At 37.1% G+C, this 17994-nt stretch overlaps 1 protein-coding gene across 4 annotated transcripts in view; it reads right to left on the bottom strand.

The window, feature by feature from the left end:
• SMAP1 (small ArfGAP 1) overlaps nt 1-17994 on the bottom strand; it is a 152644-nt gene that overhangs the window by 65599 nt on the left and 69051 nt on the right. For 2 of the 4 annotated variants that reach the window (XM_087438791.1, XM_087438793.1), the window contains 3 exons: nt 13037-13112; nt 2840-2917; nt 433-513 (listed from right to left, as the gene is read on the bottom strand). In XM_087438791.1, the coding sequence (XP_087294917.1) occupies nt 433-513; nt 2840-2917; nt 13037-13112 (235 nt within the window). The remainder of the gene's footprint in view (nt 1-432; nt 514-2839; nt 2918-13036; nt 13113-17994) is intronic. The other 2 variants (XM_087438792.1, XM_087438794.1) reach the window with 1 other exon arrangement.

The following is a 17994-nucleotide window of genomic DNA, read 5'->3' as shown; positions in this document are numbered from 1 at the left end:
CCTCAAGGTGTTCTCTCCAACTGATACACTCTAGCCTTCCACCTTAATCCTACCCACACTTCAAAATCTAGCTCAAATGCTAACCTTAAGCATGGAGTCTTTTTTGAAGGCCCCTTCAAGTATGATCACTTCATTCCCTAAGCTTTCACTGAAGTCTCACTGTGCATGAAAGCTAAAAACACCATTCTTTATGTCATTAATAAGAAAACACTTGTCCTTGAGGAACTCACATGATCTCTACGCACACAAATGTAACTGATTACAAATCGTATAGAACAAGCTAGAAGGATATGCTTAGCAGTCAGTATTCACTCAACAAATACTTGTTGAAAGAATGACTATTTGCATATCATAAATATCCCAAAAGTCACTCAAACATAAGTATACAAATAAAATGGTAATCTTTATAGATTTAAAAAAAAGGAATTTTACCTTGTCAGTTGTAAGAGGTTTTGCAGGCTTTTCTGGCTCCTTTTCTCTCCTTTTCTCTTCTTTTTTTTTTTCCTTTTCTTTCTAAAATATAGCCCAAAGTTTTAATGAGTTTATTTTTTAAAAAATGTCAGCTCTTAACACATTTTTATTTTATTAGTTTGAGTCACCTTGAGAAAGGTACAAATATTCAATGATGGCAATATCCAGTTATACTGAAATATAAAAGTACACATAGAAAATTCATACTCTCACTGAGCTTATATATTGATAACACATTTTTTCATTAAAAAAATTAAGACAGAGGTGAGACAGTTTAGAACTTTTTTGATACTTTAGAGTTTGCTTTAAACAAATGAGACCTCTATTCAATAAATTCTCACTGCATCTTTACGTACAGCTTCCTAATAGCAACCATGAAGTTGAAATTTGAATAAGAAGTAAACTAACTGATGGAACAGAATTCCTCATCACACAGATGAAGACAGATTATAACATGTAAACAGGAGAAAAAAAGAATAAAATCACTTTAATTTTTAAAAATATCACAAAACAGTTTTGGTCCATTACTATAGTGTTGTGATAATAAAAAAGGCAAATACAATAATTTTCTCATGAAAAAAATGTTAAAGATGCTTGGGGACCAGAGCCAACTGACTAGTTAGTGTATCTAATTTAATCCAGTCTGGGTAAACTATAATGGTATTATGATGTTCACAGTTTGCATTTCCAAGAAGGATGAAACAAGATACAATATTAAAAACTTAAGGGTCACACATATGTCAAAAAAGGAATATGAAATAAAGATTAAGCAAAGAGTATTCATCATGCATTTAGAGGGAAGAGATACTAGAAACCTAGAATAGGATGGCTACTGCAACTGAGCACTGACCCAAACCTCAGTTTCATGGCCACAAACATGAAAAGGCAAACTGATAAAACTAGGAAAGGCAGAATAATAAACACACAAAACTCAGCCCAAATGCCCAAAGGTTGCGTTTGCACCTGTGCCTTTAACATGGCGCTCGACATAACCTCTCTCAAGAACAGACATTTTGCTATTTGTAAATCAGGAAAGATAACATTGGCAATTCCTAGGCTATAACATAAGAGGTGGAATAAAAGTTCCTACAGGCGAGGCACTGTGATGAGCACCTTGTTGTTTAATTTCATTTTTACAATAACTGTCATTAAAAAAAGGCATCATTGTCGTTTTACAAACGGAGAAACAAAATCTTAGGAAAGTAATGCACAAAGCAACACAGCTCACCAGCGACAGGGCCGAGGGCTACAGAGCCGAGCTCTCAAATCTCTACTCACTGCCATCAGTGGAGCACAGTTACTCATCATGGTGCTGTTCTTCCTCACAGCAGCCAGTATTTACTGAACTCTATGACCAGACACTGTTCTAACTCATTTAATCCTCACAACCACTTCATGAGGTCGCTAATATTATCCTCACTTTATAAGTGAAGAATAAACGAGATGTGCAAAAATCCTTTCCATACTATAAAATGTTTTCCAGATATATCAGTCAAATTTAGTGAGAAAAGCAGCGTGATTGACCACTCTCACTAACACGCATGCTCCTGTACTGACACAGCACAGGGAGTGGACGTCCACCACAGCACAGGGCACACAGCAGGAGACACCTCTGTACAGTGGTCTCTGCTCCTCCACCAGACTACAAGCTCCTTGATGGCAAGGGCTATATCTTCTTTGTCTTTGTATCCCCCATGTCTAGCACACCATTTACCAAAGAGCAGACAGAGAAAAAGTGTTGCCTGAAAGAATGTCTCAAACTAATTCATTAAGGTCATTATAACAAAAGAAAAAAGGTAGAGTCAAAAAAATTAAAACCCCCAAATATCTGTAGGGATGACTTTAAATACCCATAATGGTAGCATCTTGCACCCTGACCACCCCTACCCCAAACACATTCTAACAATTACCATTGATGCTTCTATACTACACACACTGTATCTGTATGATGGTTACTGTTGCTTAAAAAACCAAACTTGATACGAACTTTGTTCAAGTGCTTATAACAACAGAATCAAAGAAAGAAAACATTTTTAATCAAAGACTTTCCTAATAAATCAAAAGAATTCAAAAGCAACTATAAAAAAGTTCCTGCAAGTATAAGGTAGCAATGAAAACAACAAAACACTAATTGCTTCTTAAATGTTGAGATCTATCTATGGTACCAATAAATCAGTCATTCTGAAATTAAATATAGATTAAAGCCCTGTAATCCTACCTGTGGCACAGGAAAATAGTCTAGAAATTGTTGTATTTAACATATTTCATATAAACAACTATTACAGCACTCTCAAATTATGGCACATTGTGAAAAGAAGATCGTTTACCACCAAGCACTACATAATGTGGCTTGCTACAACACTCATACCTCTAATTTGTTTTTCTCAGCAGCAGCTTGTAGAGGAGAGGATACCAAAGGCTGAAGAGGAGCATCAGAGGAGAAAATCTGTGAATGCAGATGAAAAGTCAGGAGAAAAAACAAGAAGGAGGCAATGAGAATTGATAGGCACAGGGAACAAACAAAAACCCACGTATTTCTGATATACAGAAGCACTTTGAAGTATGTTAAAGGAAAATAATGCATCAAGGAGAAAGTATTGCTGCTTAAAATTTCCATGTGGAATTTCTAAAAGTAAAAGTATTTATTATAGAATAGTGTATGATTTAAAATGCATTTCATGGGGCTGGCCTCGTGGCATAGCGGTTAAGTGCACACGCTCCGCTGCTGGAGGCCTGGGTTTGGATCCCAGGCACGTACCAATGCACCGCTTGTCAAGCCATGCTCTGGCGGCGTCCCATATAAAGTGGAGGAAGATGGGCACAGATGTTAGCCCAGGACCAGTCTTCCTCAGCAAAAAGAGGAGGATTGGCATGGATGTTAGCTCAGGGCTGATCTTCCTCACCAAAAAGAATAAAATAAAATAAAATGAATTTCACTATAATATAAAATTTTAAATGTACTCAGACAAGATCATAACAAAAGTATTTGAAAAATAATGAAGTTTCTCCAATGGTTCACTTTTAGTCAATGTTAGTATTGAAATACTAATGCTCTGAAGCATGAAGACACATTGTTCCAAGTAGCAGGTGAGCACAAATGAGTTTTTGTTTTTACTTACAATAACTGTTTTGAGAATGGAAAATAAAACAGAGCTGAAATAGTAAAAGTTAATTAAAGTTTTACACAACTGCTTAAGAAAACAGTAAAAAGGCTGGGAGAAAAAAGAGTGGATTAATGCACTATAACAGCTGAGCAGCACAGGGACGTATAAAGCAATGGATACACTTCCGTCTTGAAGATCAGTATGCACAAACACCATTCCAGAGCTATACTTGCTGAATTAACCCAAAGCATTATAAGACAGTCATATACGCAGCAGAGGCCTTTTCACACATCTTCCTACCCAATTTCTACATGCGTAGTTGATCACTTTAATGGAAGCATTATCTTCCTGCTCTCTTTACTGCCAAAATATAACTGAAATAACGTTTACAAAATGCGTAGTAGATCTCTGGAGCCACAAAACTGACATCTCTACATTGCCCTATCATATCAATAGTGCCCGTGAGGAATTTTTAAAAATAAAAGGTGCTGTTACAGAAAGGTCATTACGTAATGTCAAAATAACGTTGTGAGATGACAAGTCCTCATTCAATCTTCTTGTTATTAAGTTAGTTATGGCTGTAGTTCTTGAATCACAACCCAAGACCACAAACTTAACGGGTTTTTTCCCTTACACACTGTTTGTTGGCTATTATAATTTTGCAAACTAGCCATTTAGTCTACTAATGAAAATTACACATAGAAGAAAATATTTAAAAAGTCAAACTGCACCTTAATTAAAGCCTGGCTTCAAGGCTGCTGACATTATCCTATAGGACATTTACTTGCCAGAGATCTTTAATTGCCACTTTATGTAGAAAACAAAAAATAAAAAAGCATATAAAATCACTTAATGTGATAACCTTACTGTATCATAAAGATCTTTCTGTCCAAACTCATGTAAAAGCTGAACATAAAAATATAAAAGAGGAACAGGGGCATTTAGTATGTCGAGGGTTACTAATTCAAGATAACTCACTGTAAAAGTGCTTGTTTTCGTTTTGAGAAGATGATAAACTGATCTGGCCACTTTAAAAACTTAGAGGCAGGAATGAAAAACTATTCAAAAATATCAGTAATTTAGCAAAGTATTTTAATGTCAAAAAAAAAAAGCTGTAATACTATGTTCCAGCCAGCAAAAAACACAGAGACCTCTTCAGTAGGGAAGACATCTGAAAAGTCAAAGGGCAGGTCAGTCGGTGAATGGAGAAACAAACTGTGGTGGTATACAGTCGGCCCTCCGTATCTGCAGGTTCTGTATCCACAGGTTCCACCAAGTGTGGACTGAAAGGCCTGTGACGGCTACATCTGTACCGACCACGTACAGACTTTTTTCTTGTCATTATTCCCTAAACGATACAGTATAACAACTATTTACACAGCATTTACATTGTATTAGGGTACTATAAGTAATCTAGAGATGATTTAGGGTATACAGGAAGATGTGCACAGATTATATGCAAATACCACGTCATTTTACATAAGGGACTTGAGCATTCAAGGATTTTGGTATCCGAGGAGGGGGACATCCTGGAACCAATCTCCCTCAGATACTGGGGGATGACTGTACCCATAAATTGAACTAATATCCATGAATTAAAAAGGAATGGTCTAACAGTACACACAAAAATCGAGCTGAATTTCAGAAACATACTGAAAGAAAGAAGCCAGACACAAGAGTACACAGTGTATGAAAGCATTCCTATAAAACTCAAGCAAAGACAAATATAATCTACACTAATAAAAGCACATCAGTGGCTATCTGGGCCAGGAGTGGGAGCTAAGAGGCACAAAGGAACCTTTTGGAGTGAAGGAAAGGTTCTATAAGCTGATTGTCGTGGTGATATATACACAGGGGTATATATTTTTCAAAGCTCACTGAACTGTATCTTAAATTGTCTGCCTTTATTGTACGTAAATTATGCCTCAATCAAGTTGAATTTTAAAAAGTCAATGAGCAGGATAAGATACATTATGTGAGCAAGGAATGAAGAAATAGAGGTCAACATATTGACAACTGGAAGCAAAAGACACTACAGAACATGGAGATAGATGAGGGAAAACAAACAAGGGCAGGGGAAAGAGAAAAGAAAAAAATACAGAGGTAACACAACCCAGGTGCTCCTGAGCACTCTTTCTAAATCTCTCAACTCACCTCCCACCACCCCCACTAAACGCCCCAGCAGGAAATCACTGTCACCTGTCACCTGTATTAGTCCTCCTAACTGTCTCCTCACCCAAGTCTTGCTCTTCTCCAAACTATGACGTTCTCAAATGCAAATCTCATCACTGTATGTCCCCACTCAGAAGCCTTAAACAGTTCACACACATCATATACGGAGAGTCCAAACTCCTTAGCCAAGCCACAAATGTCATCTACCTTCTCTCCCTACCCTTCCCTACCCTGGCTACACTGCTGTCCAGCCACACACAATTCCAAGCTCCAGCTCTCCAGTGTGCTTCTCCTGCCTCCACGGGTCTTTGTTCCTGCTGTTGCCTCTGCCTGAAATACCCACACTTCTGCTAGTTCCCACCCATCCTTTAATTCTGAGTTGACACTGTCCCTCCAGTCTGAGTTAAGAGGCCACTTTAGGTGCTCCCAAAGCTTCTATAATACTTCCCTATTGTAGAAGTTATCGTTATCCCATGTACAGATCTGTACAGATCTAACTACTTATCAGTACTCTTTGTTCAACTGAAGTTCTCTAAGACAGACATTGTTTCTAGTCTGTTCACCACCTTTGGCATCCAGCATTCAACAGGTGTCCATAAACATTTTTTATTGAGGAAAAGAAAAAAGCAGGAAGACAGCATCTCCAAGAGAGAACCAAAAGGAGGTTCAATCTCAGCAGTTATCATTGTTCATTATCATTGTGCACTGCTTTGCTACAAACTTTTCTGAAATCTCATATAAATTGTCTACGCTTATTGTCAAATTCAGAATTTATTTTAGATGTTACTTCCATTTCATTGGATTCTAGTACTTTCATAGAGAGAGAGGAGAAGACTTTGGCCTTAGTAAATTCAGCGGTCATGTTTGAATGTTCCTCTGTTCCCTACCCTTCTCCTGCCCTCTCCACCCACAAGAGAACGTACAGGGGGGACCCAGTGAGGACATCCTTCAGGAATAACTGAGTTACAGTCCTTCATTCAGTTACTCTTCAGTGCAGAGGTGCCTCTCTAGGCCACCACCAGCATAAACTACAGGTGAAGAAACTCCCAGAGCAGGACAATCATACAAACTCACCAAGATCTGGCAAAAGAAAAACTCATCAGGCAAAACAGGTTTCCAACTCTTGCCTACCAGGATAAGGTGAGTAAATACACCTTGAAAGGGTATCAAGTATTATAAAAACATCTTGATTATTTGAAGGCCATTAAGGCAAAATGGTCATCTATCTTTTCAAGAAAAAATTACATTATTTTCCTGATGATTTTTTTTTTCTTATCACTCTTTTTAACAGAATAATGCTATAATAAAAATCTGGTGCTCCAAAACACTGAAAAATATCTTACAGATTAATTGCTAGCAGTAGAATGCTTCAAACCCATTTTGGAAATTCTTGGATATGTTTTTTAAGTGGAGATTTTATCACAGTTGTTCTCAAATGGCTATCTCATGAGCTTTCAATATATTGTGAAGCTCAAGTTTTTCAGGAGTCCAGAAATCATTTTAAAAATATGATTTGCAATGTCAATTACATTCCATGGCATGTCTTAGATACATTTAAGTCATCTAAGTTTCTCCTCCCTATCTTGAAGGACATCTAAAATTCATTGCAATTCACACTGTCTTGAAATTAGGGCTCACATATCTTAAATAATTAGATAATCATCAGGTCACTGTAAACACAGCTTAATAAAATTACTAGTGCTATCTCATTTTCATTATAATACAGAACACATTGTTTCTACAATAATTTCTAAGTTGAAATAATGGATTTGTTTACTTTAGTTTAAAAACATATAGAAAACAAAACAAGTAAAAACTTTACTGTTTAAACTTCTCATATAATACTCAATTTATGGCAACTGATTGGCAAAGCAATTTTGTGTGCAATTCAGATTGGAGAATTAAAACCTTTGTGTGCTGCAACTCAAGTATATACTCAAATTGAGTTCACTAGATTACTTCTGAGGGATGAGAAGTGGTAAAGGAGGCAAGAAATATATACGATAAACTGAAACAAGCACAAGTGAGTGCTCATTTTCAAGTCACCAATTCCCAAAGATTATTAGCTGTTTTACCAAGACAAAATGAGGAAAATTACGGGGTCAGGATTAAATAGTTAGGGTTACCTATACATTTTACTGCTCTAGTAGATTTTCTTTTTGTTTTTGATCATTATGACGCCAAATGAATAATGTGAACATGGAAATAACGGGGGAGAGGGAGAGAGGAGGTGAGAGGGGGAAAGAGGGAAAGAGAAAAGCTGCTGATGGAAAAGAGCAAATAATACGGCAGAGCCTCACCTCCTCAGGAGCCCTTATCACTGTGCTTCCATTGTGACTCACGGTTGATTAAGGAGGGGGAGGGGAGAAGACAGATGGGCAGATTTCTGCGCTCAAAGTTTTTCAATTTCCCCTATCACTCATTCAATTAAGAAACAACCAGGGAGGGCAGATTCATTCTGTGTCGGTGTGGTACAGAGAATTCTAAGACAGCCACCCAAATTCCCACCCCCTGGTATATACCCCCTGTATAATGCCCTCCCTTTCAGCGTGGGCAGCCTATGAATATGATGGAGTCATGCCTTTGATTAGTTTGTTAAATGACAAAGGTGAAGGAATTTTGCACATGTAATTAAGATCCCAAAATAGTTGATTATGGATTAATCAAATAGGAGATTATTCTGGTGTGTGCCTGGCCTCACCTGCTGGGCCCTTAAAAGGGGCCAGGCCCTTCCCGAAATAAGATATTTCAAGTGTGAGACGAGTTCTCCAACTGGCCTTGAAGAAGTAAGCTGCCATGTTGTAGGAGGATGGGGTTATCTGGCAAGCACCCGAAGGTGGCCCCAAGGAACTGAGAGTGGTCCTGTCCAACAGTCAGCAAGACACAAGACCTGAGTCACACAGCCACAAGGAAATGAATTCTGACAACAACCGTGAGATGGAAGAAGACAGGAGCCTCGGATGAGGTCAACCCCCGGCCACCTCTCTGATTTCAGCCTAGTGGCAGCCGAAGCTGAGAAGTCAGCTAACTCATGCCCAGACTTGACCACAGAAACTGTAAGACAATAAATGTGTGTTGTTTTAAGTCACTGAGTTTCTGCAATTTGTTAAATAGCAAAATAAAATTAATACAATAACCATCCCTTACTCAAAAAAAGGGGAGAATCCTGAGTAGTCTGGCATTCGAGTCCTCCATACAGTCCCTATTTGCCTTTCAAGACTCATTTCCTCATACATTTATTTTCTCCTCATCTTCCCACCCAGAGAGTCCTCTTTCACACTCACAAGACAAGACATGCTTGTGGACTACTCACCAAACCCAAACACCAAATAACACACCTCAACCGTCTTTCCTCCTCATCTTACTTTGGCATAGATGGGATAAAATGCCCCTTCAGCCTGAAATGTCCTTCCTGCATTATCAACACTCATCCCATTTTCTCTTTGCTGAAATCCTTCTTTTCTATTAAGAATAATCTCAAACATACCTCCATTAAGAATTCTACCAGTGGAAACTAACTAGTGCTACCTAAATTCTGTGTTCCCATAGCACTTTTATTCTTCTATTATAACAGTTACTACATTCTGCTTTAGAATACAGCTCATTGTGCATGTACATTACATGTTGATAATGTCTGAAAGTAAGCTACTTTGGACAAAGATTATATAATTTCAGGGGCCGGTCTCGTGGCGTAGCAGTTCAGTGCGTGTGCTCCGCTGCTGGCGGCCCAGGTTCGGATCCCGGGCGCGCACTGAAGCACTGCTTGTCAGGCCATGCTTTGGTGGTGTCCCACATAAAGTGGAGGAAGACAGGCACAGATGTTAGCCCAGGGCCAGTCTTCCTCAGCAAAAAGAGGAGGATTGGCATGGATGTTAGCTCAGGGCTGATCTTCCTCACAAAAAAAAAAAAGGATTATACCATTTCAATCTCAGAGCCTTGCACATGGCATACATTCAATAATGTTTGTTTGTTGCATGACTAAATGAACAAATAAAGGAAAGAACAATCCAAGGGAACTTTGACAGGCAAGCTCTGTCATTCCACATCTATTTCAAAATGAGAGGCTAGCACAGACCACAGGAGCGAGGGAGGAAAGCACTGAGGGTTGACAAGAATAAGGGTTGATATGATACACCCACACTGTCACCCAGCATCAGGCAGTTACTTTTAAAAATGCAAAAGAAATAAAACATCTTTTTTCTGCTTGATGCTACAAACCAGTAAAAACTCTAGTACAAAAACATTTCTACCTGTAACATATTTTCCCTTGTTTCTGTCGTTATCTGAACTTCGCTTTCCCTTCTAAGCCTCCTCCCTTAATTCATACTTACAGTGCCACACAGCACTCAAAACCATATGGCTACACCACAGCTCCCTCCATAAAAGCAGCATATACCACCCTCTTGCTTTCTCAGAAGTACCACGTTCATAAAACCAGACACCATATTTATTAACATTCGCTGAAGCCACTTGTCACAATTACAAATAAATCCCTAGGAATGAAGGAAGTACCATCCTTGGCCCCTCATACTCTACTTGATGGATTCCCATGGGGCTTAGTTCACAGACACATTAAACGGCCTGGGACGCGGGGGACAATGTTTTAGAAAAACAGCAAGACTCTGCCACTGTTTTGTTGTAGTTTATTGCTTTGTATTTTGCCACAACATTCTGAAATGTTCACGTTTCAGAAGGGCAAGAAATTTATCAGTGGTTTTTTTAAAAGGGTTAAAAAATTACTGCCTTACACAGAGAAACAGGGTCCTCTTCAGGCCCATACTCTTGCTTAACATAAGAAAATAAAAAGAGTAGTGTTATATCGGCAGTACTAAAAAACGAGAGCTAAAACAAGAGGAAACAGAAAAATTATAAAAATCCGGCACAGGGCCGGCCCCGTGGCTTAGCGGTTAAGTGCGCGCGCTCCGCTGCTGGCGGCGCGGGTTCGGATCCCGGGCGCGCACCAACGCACCGCTTCTCCGGCCATGCTGAGGCCACGTCCCACATACAGCAACTAGAAGGATGTACATCTATGACATACAACTATCTACTTTGGGGCTTTGAAGGAAAAATAAATAAATAAATTAAATTAAAAAAAAAAATCCGGCACAAAAACTATAAAGATAAAGCAATTTGGAGCCATTTAATATAGGAGTCACAGCAGTATCAAGCTTAATAGGCACTCAAGACATCTCCGTATCAGAGCACAACTGGTATTCAAACTGTCCCTCCTTAGATGGCCCCCTAAGTGCCCTCTTACTCCTTAAGTGAGGTACTTAAGTATCAGATATTTATATTTTGTCTCATACTATGTCTATTTTTTAACTTGGTCTCATCCCCACCATCAAATTTAAATCTCTCTGAAAGCAAACGTCATGTCCTCCTTGTTTTTAGTATCCTAGGAAACCGTGACCAGAATAAGTGATCAAAAACTATTATTTAAATGAATGTGCAATCTGTTACTGAAGATAAAACACTGGATATAAATATATAATGTAATACATAAGATTAGTAATTACTTGCACATTGATTGCCATGAAAAGAGGAAGAAATATTTTAAACTTGTTAGAATACATTATTTTGCTTACAAATGAATAAGTAGAATATATTTTCCCTTGGGTTAAACGGGATTTTTGTGAACTTTTCTGAATTTTCATTACACTCGAGAGTATACAATCTTTCATCTTGAAATTTTTGTTTTCACGTCTAAAAAAAATGTAAAAAATTGTAGAATGAAAATCTCTACAAACTTTACTAATACTCATTAAATGTTAACATTATGCCACTTTGTTCTCTCTCTCTAGGTGTGCACAAGCAAACGCGCGCACGGAGTCTCTCTCTCTCCCCGTCTCCGTCTCCCTCTCTCTGCCTCTCTCTCTCCGTCTCTCTCTCTCCCTCCCTTTCCCTCTCTCAGCTGTCAGGTTTCACTGAGCCATTTAAAAATGAGTTATAGACATCATGACACTTGATCCCTAAATATTTTATTCCAGCACACATCTCTTATAAACGAAGAAATTCTCTTAACTAAGCATAATACCGTTATTACACCTAAGGGGAAAAAACAATTTCACAACAATAGCTATCATCCAAAGATAAACTGTTTTCCCTTACTTCACTACATAAAAATAATTTCCAAATTGTTGTCAAGAAGGAAAAAAATACTATAAATATAAATATAGATATAATAAAAAACAACAAAAATGTTTAGGATTTTTTTAAAGGGTGTTTAATGTAAAGCAGTACGTTTTATAAAATATACTAAAATGATTTCTTAAATTTCAAATGAAAATATATTATTTATGTTTTAAAACTAGTCCTTTTTTCCCCATAATGCTATAACTAAACTTAATTTTATGGACATTATAAATATCATTCTCAATCCTGTCAATTTTTATCAATCTTTCAAGAGATTTCCTCTCCACATCCACTGTAAATGTAGCCCTAACTCTCCACATAAGGATATCTTTGCTCCAAAATGTACAGTAATGATACTTTCAACATTTTTTAACAAGATTTTTTCATGGTCAAAGATATTAAAATATCCTTACTTTGTTAATATTTGATTTTTTAGTATATTGCTTCTCCATATGGACTGAAAAGGAAAACCCAGTTTGCATGCAAAATGAGATGAAATTATTGTCTCTAAATTGCTTGACAGATGACTTAACCACGAGATTAGCTGATTTATAGCTTGTTTACTAATCTAGGAATCAAAGGCCAAAAAAATTATTGCAACAATAACGACAATGAGCTTTGAACAGTATTAACTGGGATGGGAAAATGTAATCAAAAAGAAGAAAAGCAACAGTGATATAACACATTTCATTACTATAGTAAGGTCTCAACTATTGGGTATCAAAATGCTTGAGAATAACCAATTCAAATGCCATGTTTTCATACACTTATTTCTGGACGGATTCACCAAAGCCCTGAGGGGGAGGATAAATTTGACTTTTTTTCTTTTTCATTCATTTCCAGAATACAGTAAAATAATTTTCTCTCCCTCCTTTCTCAATTAGTGGCTTTATCTTCTTGCAAATTTCATAAAATTAACTTAATTAAATGCCATTTAAGGAGTTATTAGACTCTTACTTGAAATATGCTCCTTTCTGATAAAGAGTTATGCTTGTGAGAGCTCATTAACACCATCTGACAAAAAATTCCAACATTAAGATCTTAAAAAGTACATAACTAGTATATTTTTACAATGAATAAGCTGTACTGTATATTAAAAGTTTGAATCTATTCAACAAACATCATCAAGTGATGATAGAGATGAAGGTTTTACTTACGTTTGCAATAGCTATAGCATTTTTATCGTAGTATTTCTTCTTTTCGTATTTGTCTCTGATGAAAAATTCCACTGCTCTGAAAACAGATAACTTAAGGAAAAGCATGAGTTCCATGACACGTACCCTCCTCCCCTGTATTCATCTTCTCCACAGAGCTGAGATTCCAAACTCCATCCTCCTACTGCTCAGTCTGTGCTTTCTGCAACTAAATTCTGTAACCTACTTTTCTTTCTGCCAAAAGAAAGTCTTTATCATTCAGGAAATTTTCCCCATTCAACAAAATCACTCAACCCAATTCTAGAAAGAAAAGTAAGCACACTTCTCAATTCCACCACACTCCTCAGCCCTCCAACCCCCCCACCAAACTCTAAATTCAATTAAGGTTCATTTTGGATTTTCAATATAAGTAAAGCAACTAATATCCACGCAGTCCCCACCCAGTAACATGTATATTATCATTTCCACATCAGTGATGAACAATCAGCCACTTGGAAAGATGAAACGGTTGTGATTTCAATACTTATGTTCTTTCCCACCATGCATGGCTGCCTCTGGTTGTACCGTGAGGATTCCCTGTGTATTAGAAGAATGGTGACCAATTTTTTTCTTGCAAAGCTGAGGAATGGAGAAGCCAAGACACTAAAACCAAGGTTAGTGCCGTTTAATTTTTTGAAGTTGGCTAGACTAGCCTCATCTGTTGATAGAGTAAGCCACTTCTAGTGGAATGTGAGAATTTTGAGTTATCTGATATAGATGACTTCTCTTGCCACTCAATATCTGCTTTATCATATTCCACTAAAATGGGAATTCTTCCATCAGGGATTCTGAACCTTTTGAGTACCATCAACTCCTCTGGTAGTCAGGTAAGGCCTGTGGACTCCTTTCTGGAATAGTGCTTTTTAAAGCATAAAATAAAATACACAGAATTACAAAGGAAATGAATTACAATGAAATACAATGTCTCTGTAAATCTCAAGTTAAAACATTCTTCTGTTCAAAAGAAATATTACCTGAAGCAGTAAAACAATACACTTTCAGTCAACAACTCATTTATTAAAAGTTAACAAGAGCCTTTTAAATTGACAGTTGAGGCAACAGGTAACAGAAAGAGCTGGCAGACCACTACACCACAGATATTAAAGAGTTGGGGCATTATGAAAGCACGCAGGGGGGCAAGGGAAGGCAAGTAAGAAAGGAAATCTAAGCATTCAGTTTATTAAGTAAGGTGACTGACTGAAGGCCATTTTTAAAGACACTCTTCCACAAGCTGAGTATGTAAAAGGCACTTTAGGTTACCACTTTTTCTCCTCTTAACAACCTATAACGTAGGTGCCGTTTCACAACTAAAACTGGAGCACAGAAAGTTTAAGTTCTCAGATTCTACAATACAGGGCAGAGTTGTGATTCAAAGCCAGTAATGTCTGACACCTGCCTTTTCTTTTTTCTTTTTCCTTTTTTTTTTGGAAGATTGGTCCTGAGCTAACATCTGTGCCCACCTTCCTCTATTTTTTTGTATGCAGGGCACCACCACAGCACGGCTTGATGAGCAGTGCGTAGGTCCGCGCCCAGGATCCAAACCTGCAAACCCGTGCTGCCAGAGCAGAGCACACGAACTTAGCCACTATGCCACCAGGCCAGCCCCATGACATCTGCCTTTTCAGAATGTTACTGGTCATCACAAGTTCATTTGTGATTCAGTTAATTTCTGCTAAAGATAATAAATGCTTCAAAATTTAGGGAAGAATGTCAAATTTGGAGGGCGCCTTTGTTTTCAAGGTAGCCTTAGAGACCCTTTCAAGTGAAAGGCCCTGGAGCTGCCATAAGGCTGCTTATTTAGGTATGTAAATATTTAGATACTTATGTGCTCATTTAGGTATTCTGGCAGCCAATTCAATACCAAACAACTACCACAAACATGCTAAGATTTTCATAAAATGCAAGAACGTTATTTTATTTAAAATATTTCACGTGTAAATCAGCTAAATGTTAAATTTGCTCATAATTGTAAATCCAAATTCAATATTATATTTTTCTAATAGGAAAAAATAAAACAAAAAAGCTGGCCCTTTGGATGAGGTGTATGTACTGAGCAATTTTCATTATAGAGACAACTATATACCTCCATCAAAGGGAAAAGAAAAAAGAATTTACTTAGACTGATGTCACTTTCACTCCAGATAATATAAAATATGTTTACTGTTTTTAAAAATTATTTAAAAATATTACATAACATAATATGTATACAGTTTTTTTAACTGAAGAAAATTTTAGAAATCTAAAGTCTTAGAGAATAATTTTTATGTTTAAATATCTCGGAGGAGAATAACACTAATGTTTTTCCTTCTTAAAGACAGAAACAACAGTTTATTTTGCATATTGTGTAAAGTGTACTACATATTAAAGCTTGAAAAGATTTCACTACTCTCATTTATGAAATGTTTATAACAAAGAAAGGTCACTGTTTATGACCAAAAAATTACTCCTAGAAAACTCAGTAAGGTTAGAAATACAGTACATAAAATAATTTAACCACCAACAGTAAAACTAAAATATTAAACCTATGATGGGTTTATAAATACTGAATTTGAAAAAAGCAGACATTTTAAGTATACAATCTTTTGGAGTGAAAAACAATACTAACATCTGATGAAATGATATGTTGCTGTGAATTTTCAGAAATAACAGGTATCAGTGAAATCTTAATTTATACTTAATGTACTTTATATAAATAATTCAAATCGTTTCTGCATATGATAAGAAACCCTCTCAGAAATTATCTAAGAAGTAAGCAATTAAAAAAAAATTATATGAGACAAAAGTTGATCTGTTTTTCAAGGATATAAAAATAAAACAAAATAAAATAAAGCGTTAGGGCAGGAGAACTTCCTTGCTAATTATTAAGCTAAAACACTATCTTTTAAAAAGCAACCAAAGCACAATAGAAAGTGAATTTCTAAAATTCCAAGGAGTCACTCGAGGAAGGACTGTGATTTAGGGAACATACTATGCCGTTGGTTGCTCTCAGTTCCTACATGCCTCTTAGAGTAAGAACGATCACAAGGTCCTTATGTATTTTTGTACAAGGTCACAGTTCTTCATTGTTAATTCACCTAAAGAAATAATGATTTATTCCAGGGTCAGCATACTTTTTCTTAAAGGGCCAGAGAGTAAATATTTTAGGCTCTGCAGGACAGTTGGTCTATGTTACAACTACTCAACCCTGTCTTTGTAGCTCCAAAGCAGCCAGATAAAATTCATAAATGAATGAGCATGGCTGTGGTCTAATAAAACTCTATTTACCAAAAGAGGAGCTGGCTCATGGGTCTGAAGTTACCTATTCCTGAATTCTATTCCAACACTAGAGGGCAAAGAATAGCCCAGTTGCATTTATAGAGGGACTCTATGTCTGCCAACTGTCATTACAGATAATTTAAGGCATTTTCAAGGGAAATTCTGACACTAATTTTCTGTTACATGCTGACTGTAGTACCAATTCTGAAAGAAGATGGTACACTCACTTATTTTTTCGGTGAGGAAGATTGGCCCCAAGCCAACATCTGTGCCCATCTTCCTCTACCTTGTATATGGGACGCCTCCAAAGCATGGCTCGACGAGCAGTGCGTAGGTCCGTGCCCAGGATCCGAACCCACAAACCCCAGGCCACCAAACCAGAGTGCGCAAACCCAACCACCACACCACCAGGCTGGCCCCTAGCTTTTATTTTTATATAACTTTGTCTTAGTTTCCACACCTGTAGAATGGAGATGACACTAAGACTTATCTCTTAAGTCTTAGTTTAAAAAGCTGGTGTGTAAACAACTAAGAACAGTGCCTGGCACATAATGAGTGCTATTTAATTTTTAGCTCTTATAACTAATAAATGTATTTTGATAGGCAAATCTTTTAAAACAGAGGGTCCATTGTCCAAGGAGGAAATGGACAACAGCTACTGTGTGAAGGGCTAAGATGCCTCATACATCATCAAGTTTAAATAGACGAGTAAATGTGAAATAACAAAAGAATCAACGAATTTGCAGACCAAGAAATATTTATCTTCATTTTCCATTCTCCAGGTGTCATTTGAGACATAAGGACTTAGTTATACTGACAGAGACCAATAACACAACCAAAAAAAACCTAGAAAGAGAACAATAATATCTTCAGGGAATCAATGTAAGGAATATATTAATCACAACTCAATTCAAGTTTAAGTGGTTGATTTGGGATTTAATAAACAAACAACAACAAAATTCCCCAGAATCTTCCCCATGCCTATAGTTTCAAATCATTCAGTACAGTACCCTTAATTGTCCCCATCTTCAAAACTAACAAATGGTACTATACAACACCAGAAAAACTTTAACATTACTATGTGTTTTATCTTTTAACATGTATTTTAAGATTTTTTTCCTTTCTTTAAAGATACCATTTAAAAGACAATTAAATTAATATCCTCTCCCAAGAGCAAAATCTTCCAGTTCCACACAAACACCACTGGCAGCAGTAAACTTCCAAAAGCTGAAAGAACTGCTGAGTAGCTTTGGTGCAAAAGAGATCTCACGGAACTGAAGGACAGTCACGCACCACATGACGACATTCCAGTCAATGACAGACCTCATATACGATGGAGCGACGCATGACCGTAAAGTTTTTAGTGAGATGAAATATCCTAATAATGAAAAGCTTAATGTACAGCTTTATCATTTGTCATGCACTAGAACATGCAGCCTATAATTAACCGCATCCCACACGAGAAATTACACTTTCACAGCAGCTTTTGCATAAACACTTTAAATTGTAACGCTTTTAAAAAGTGACAAATCTTGTTGAGAATGCAGTGAGGTCCCATATTATGTGAGTTTTACTCGGTTTGGTTCCACTTGCCTCTAGGGATGAGACAACTATATATAAATCGATAAAAGTGCAGAGATGTTAGGCTTTTCAAAGAGCATACTGAG

This window comes from Ceratotherium simum, chromosome 13 (assembly GCF_057802395.1).
Source record: "Ceratotherium simum simum isolate JZ-2026a chromosome 13, ASM5780239v1, whole genome shotgun sequence".
In the NCBI taxonomy this organism is placed as follows: domain Eukaryota; kingdom Metazoa; phylum Chordata; class Mammalia; order Perissodactyla; family Rhinocerotidae; genus Ceratotherium; species Ceratotherium simum.
Note: the sequence above shows the minus strand (reverse complement) of the source record. Positions and strands in the feature narration are given on the sequence as shown.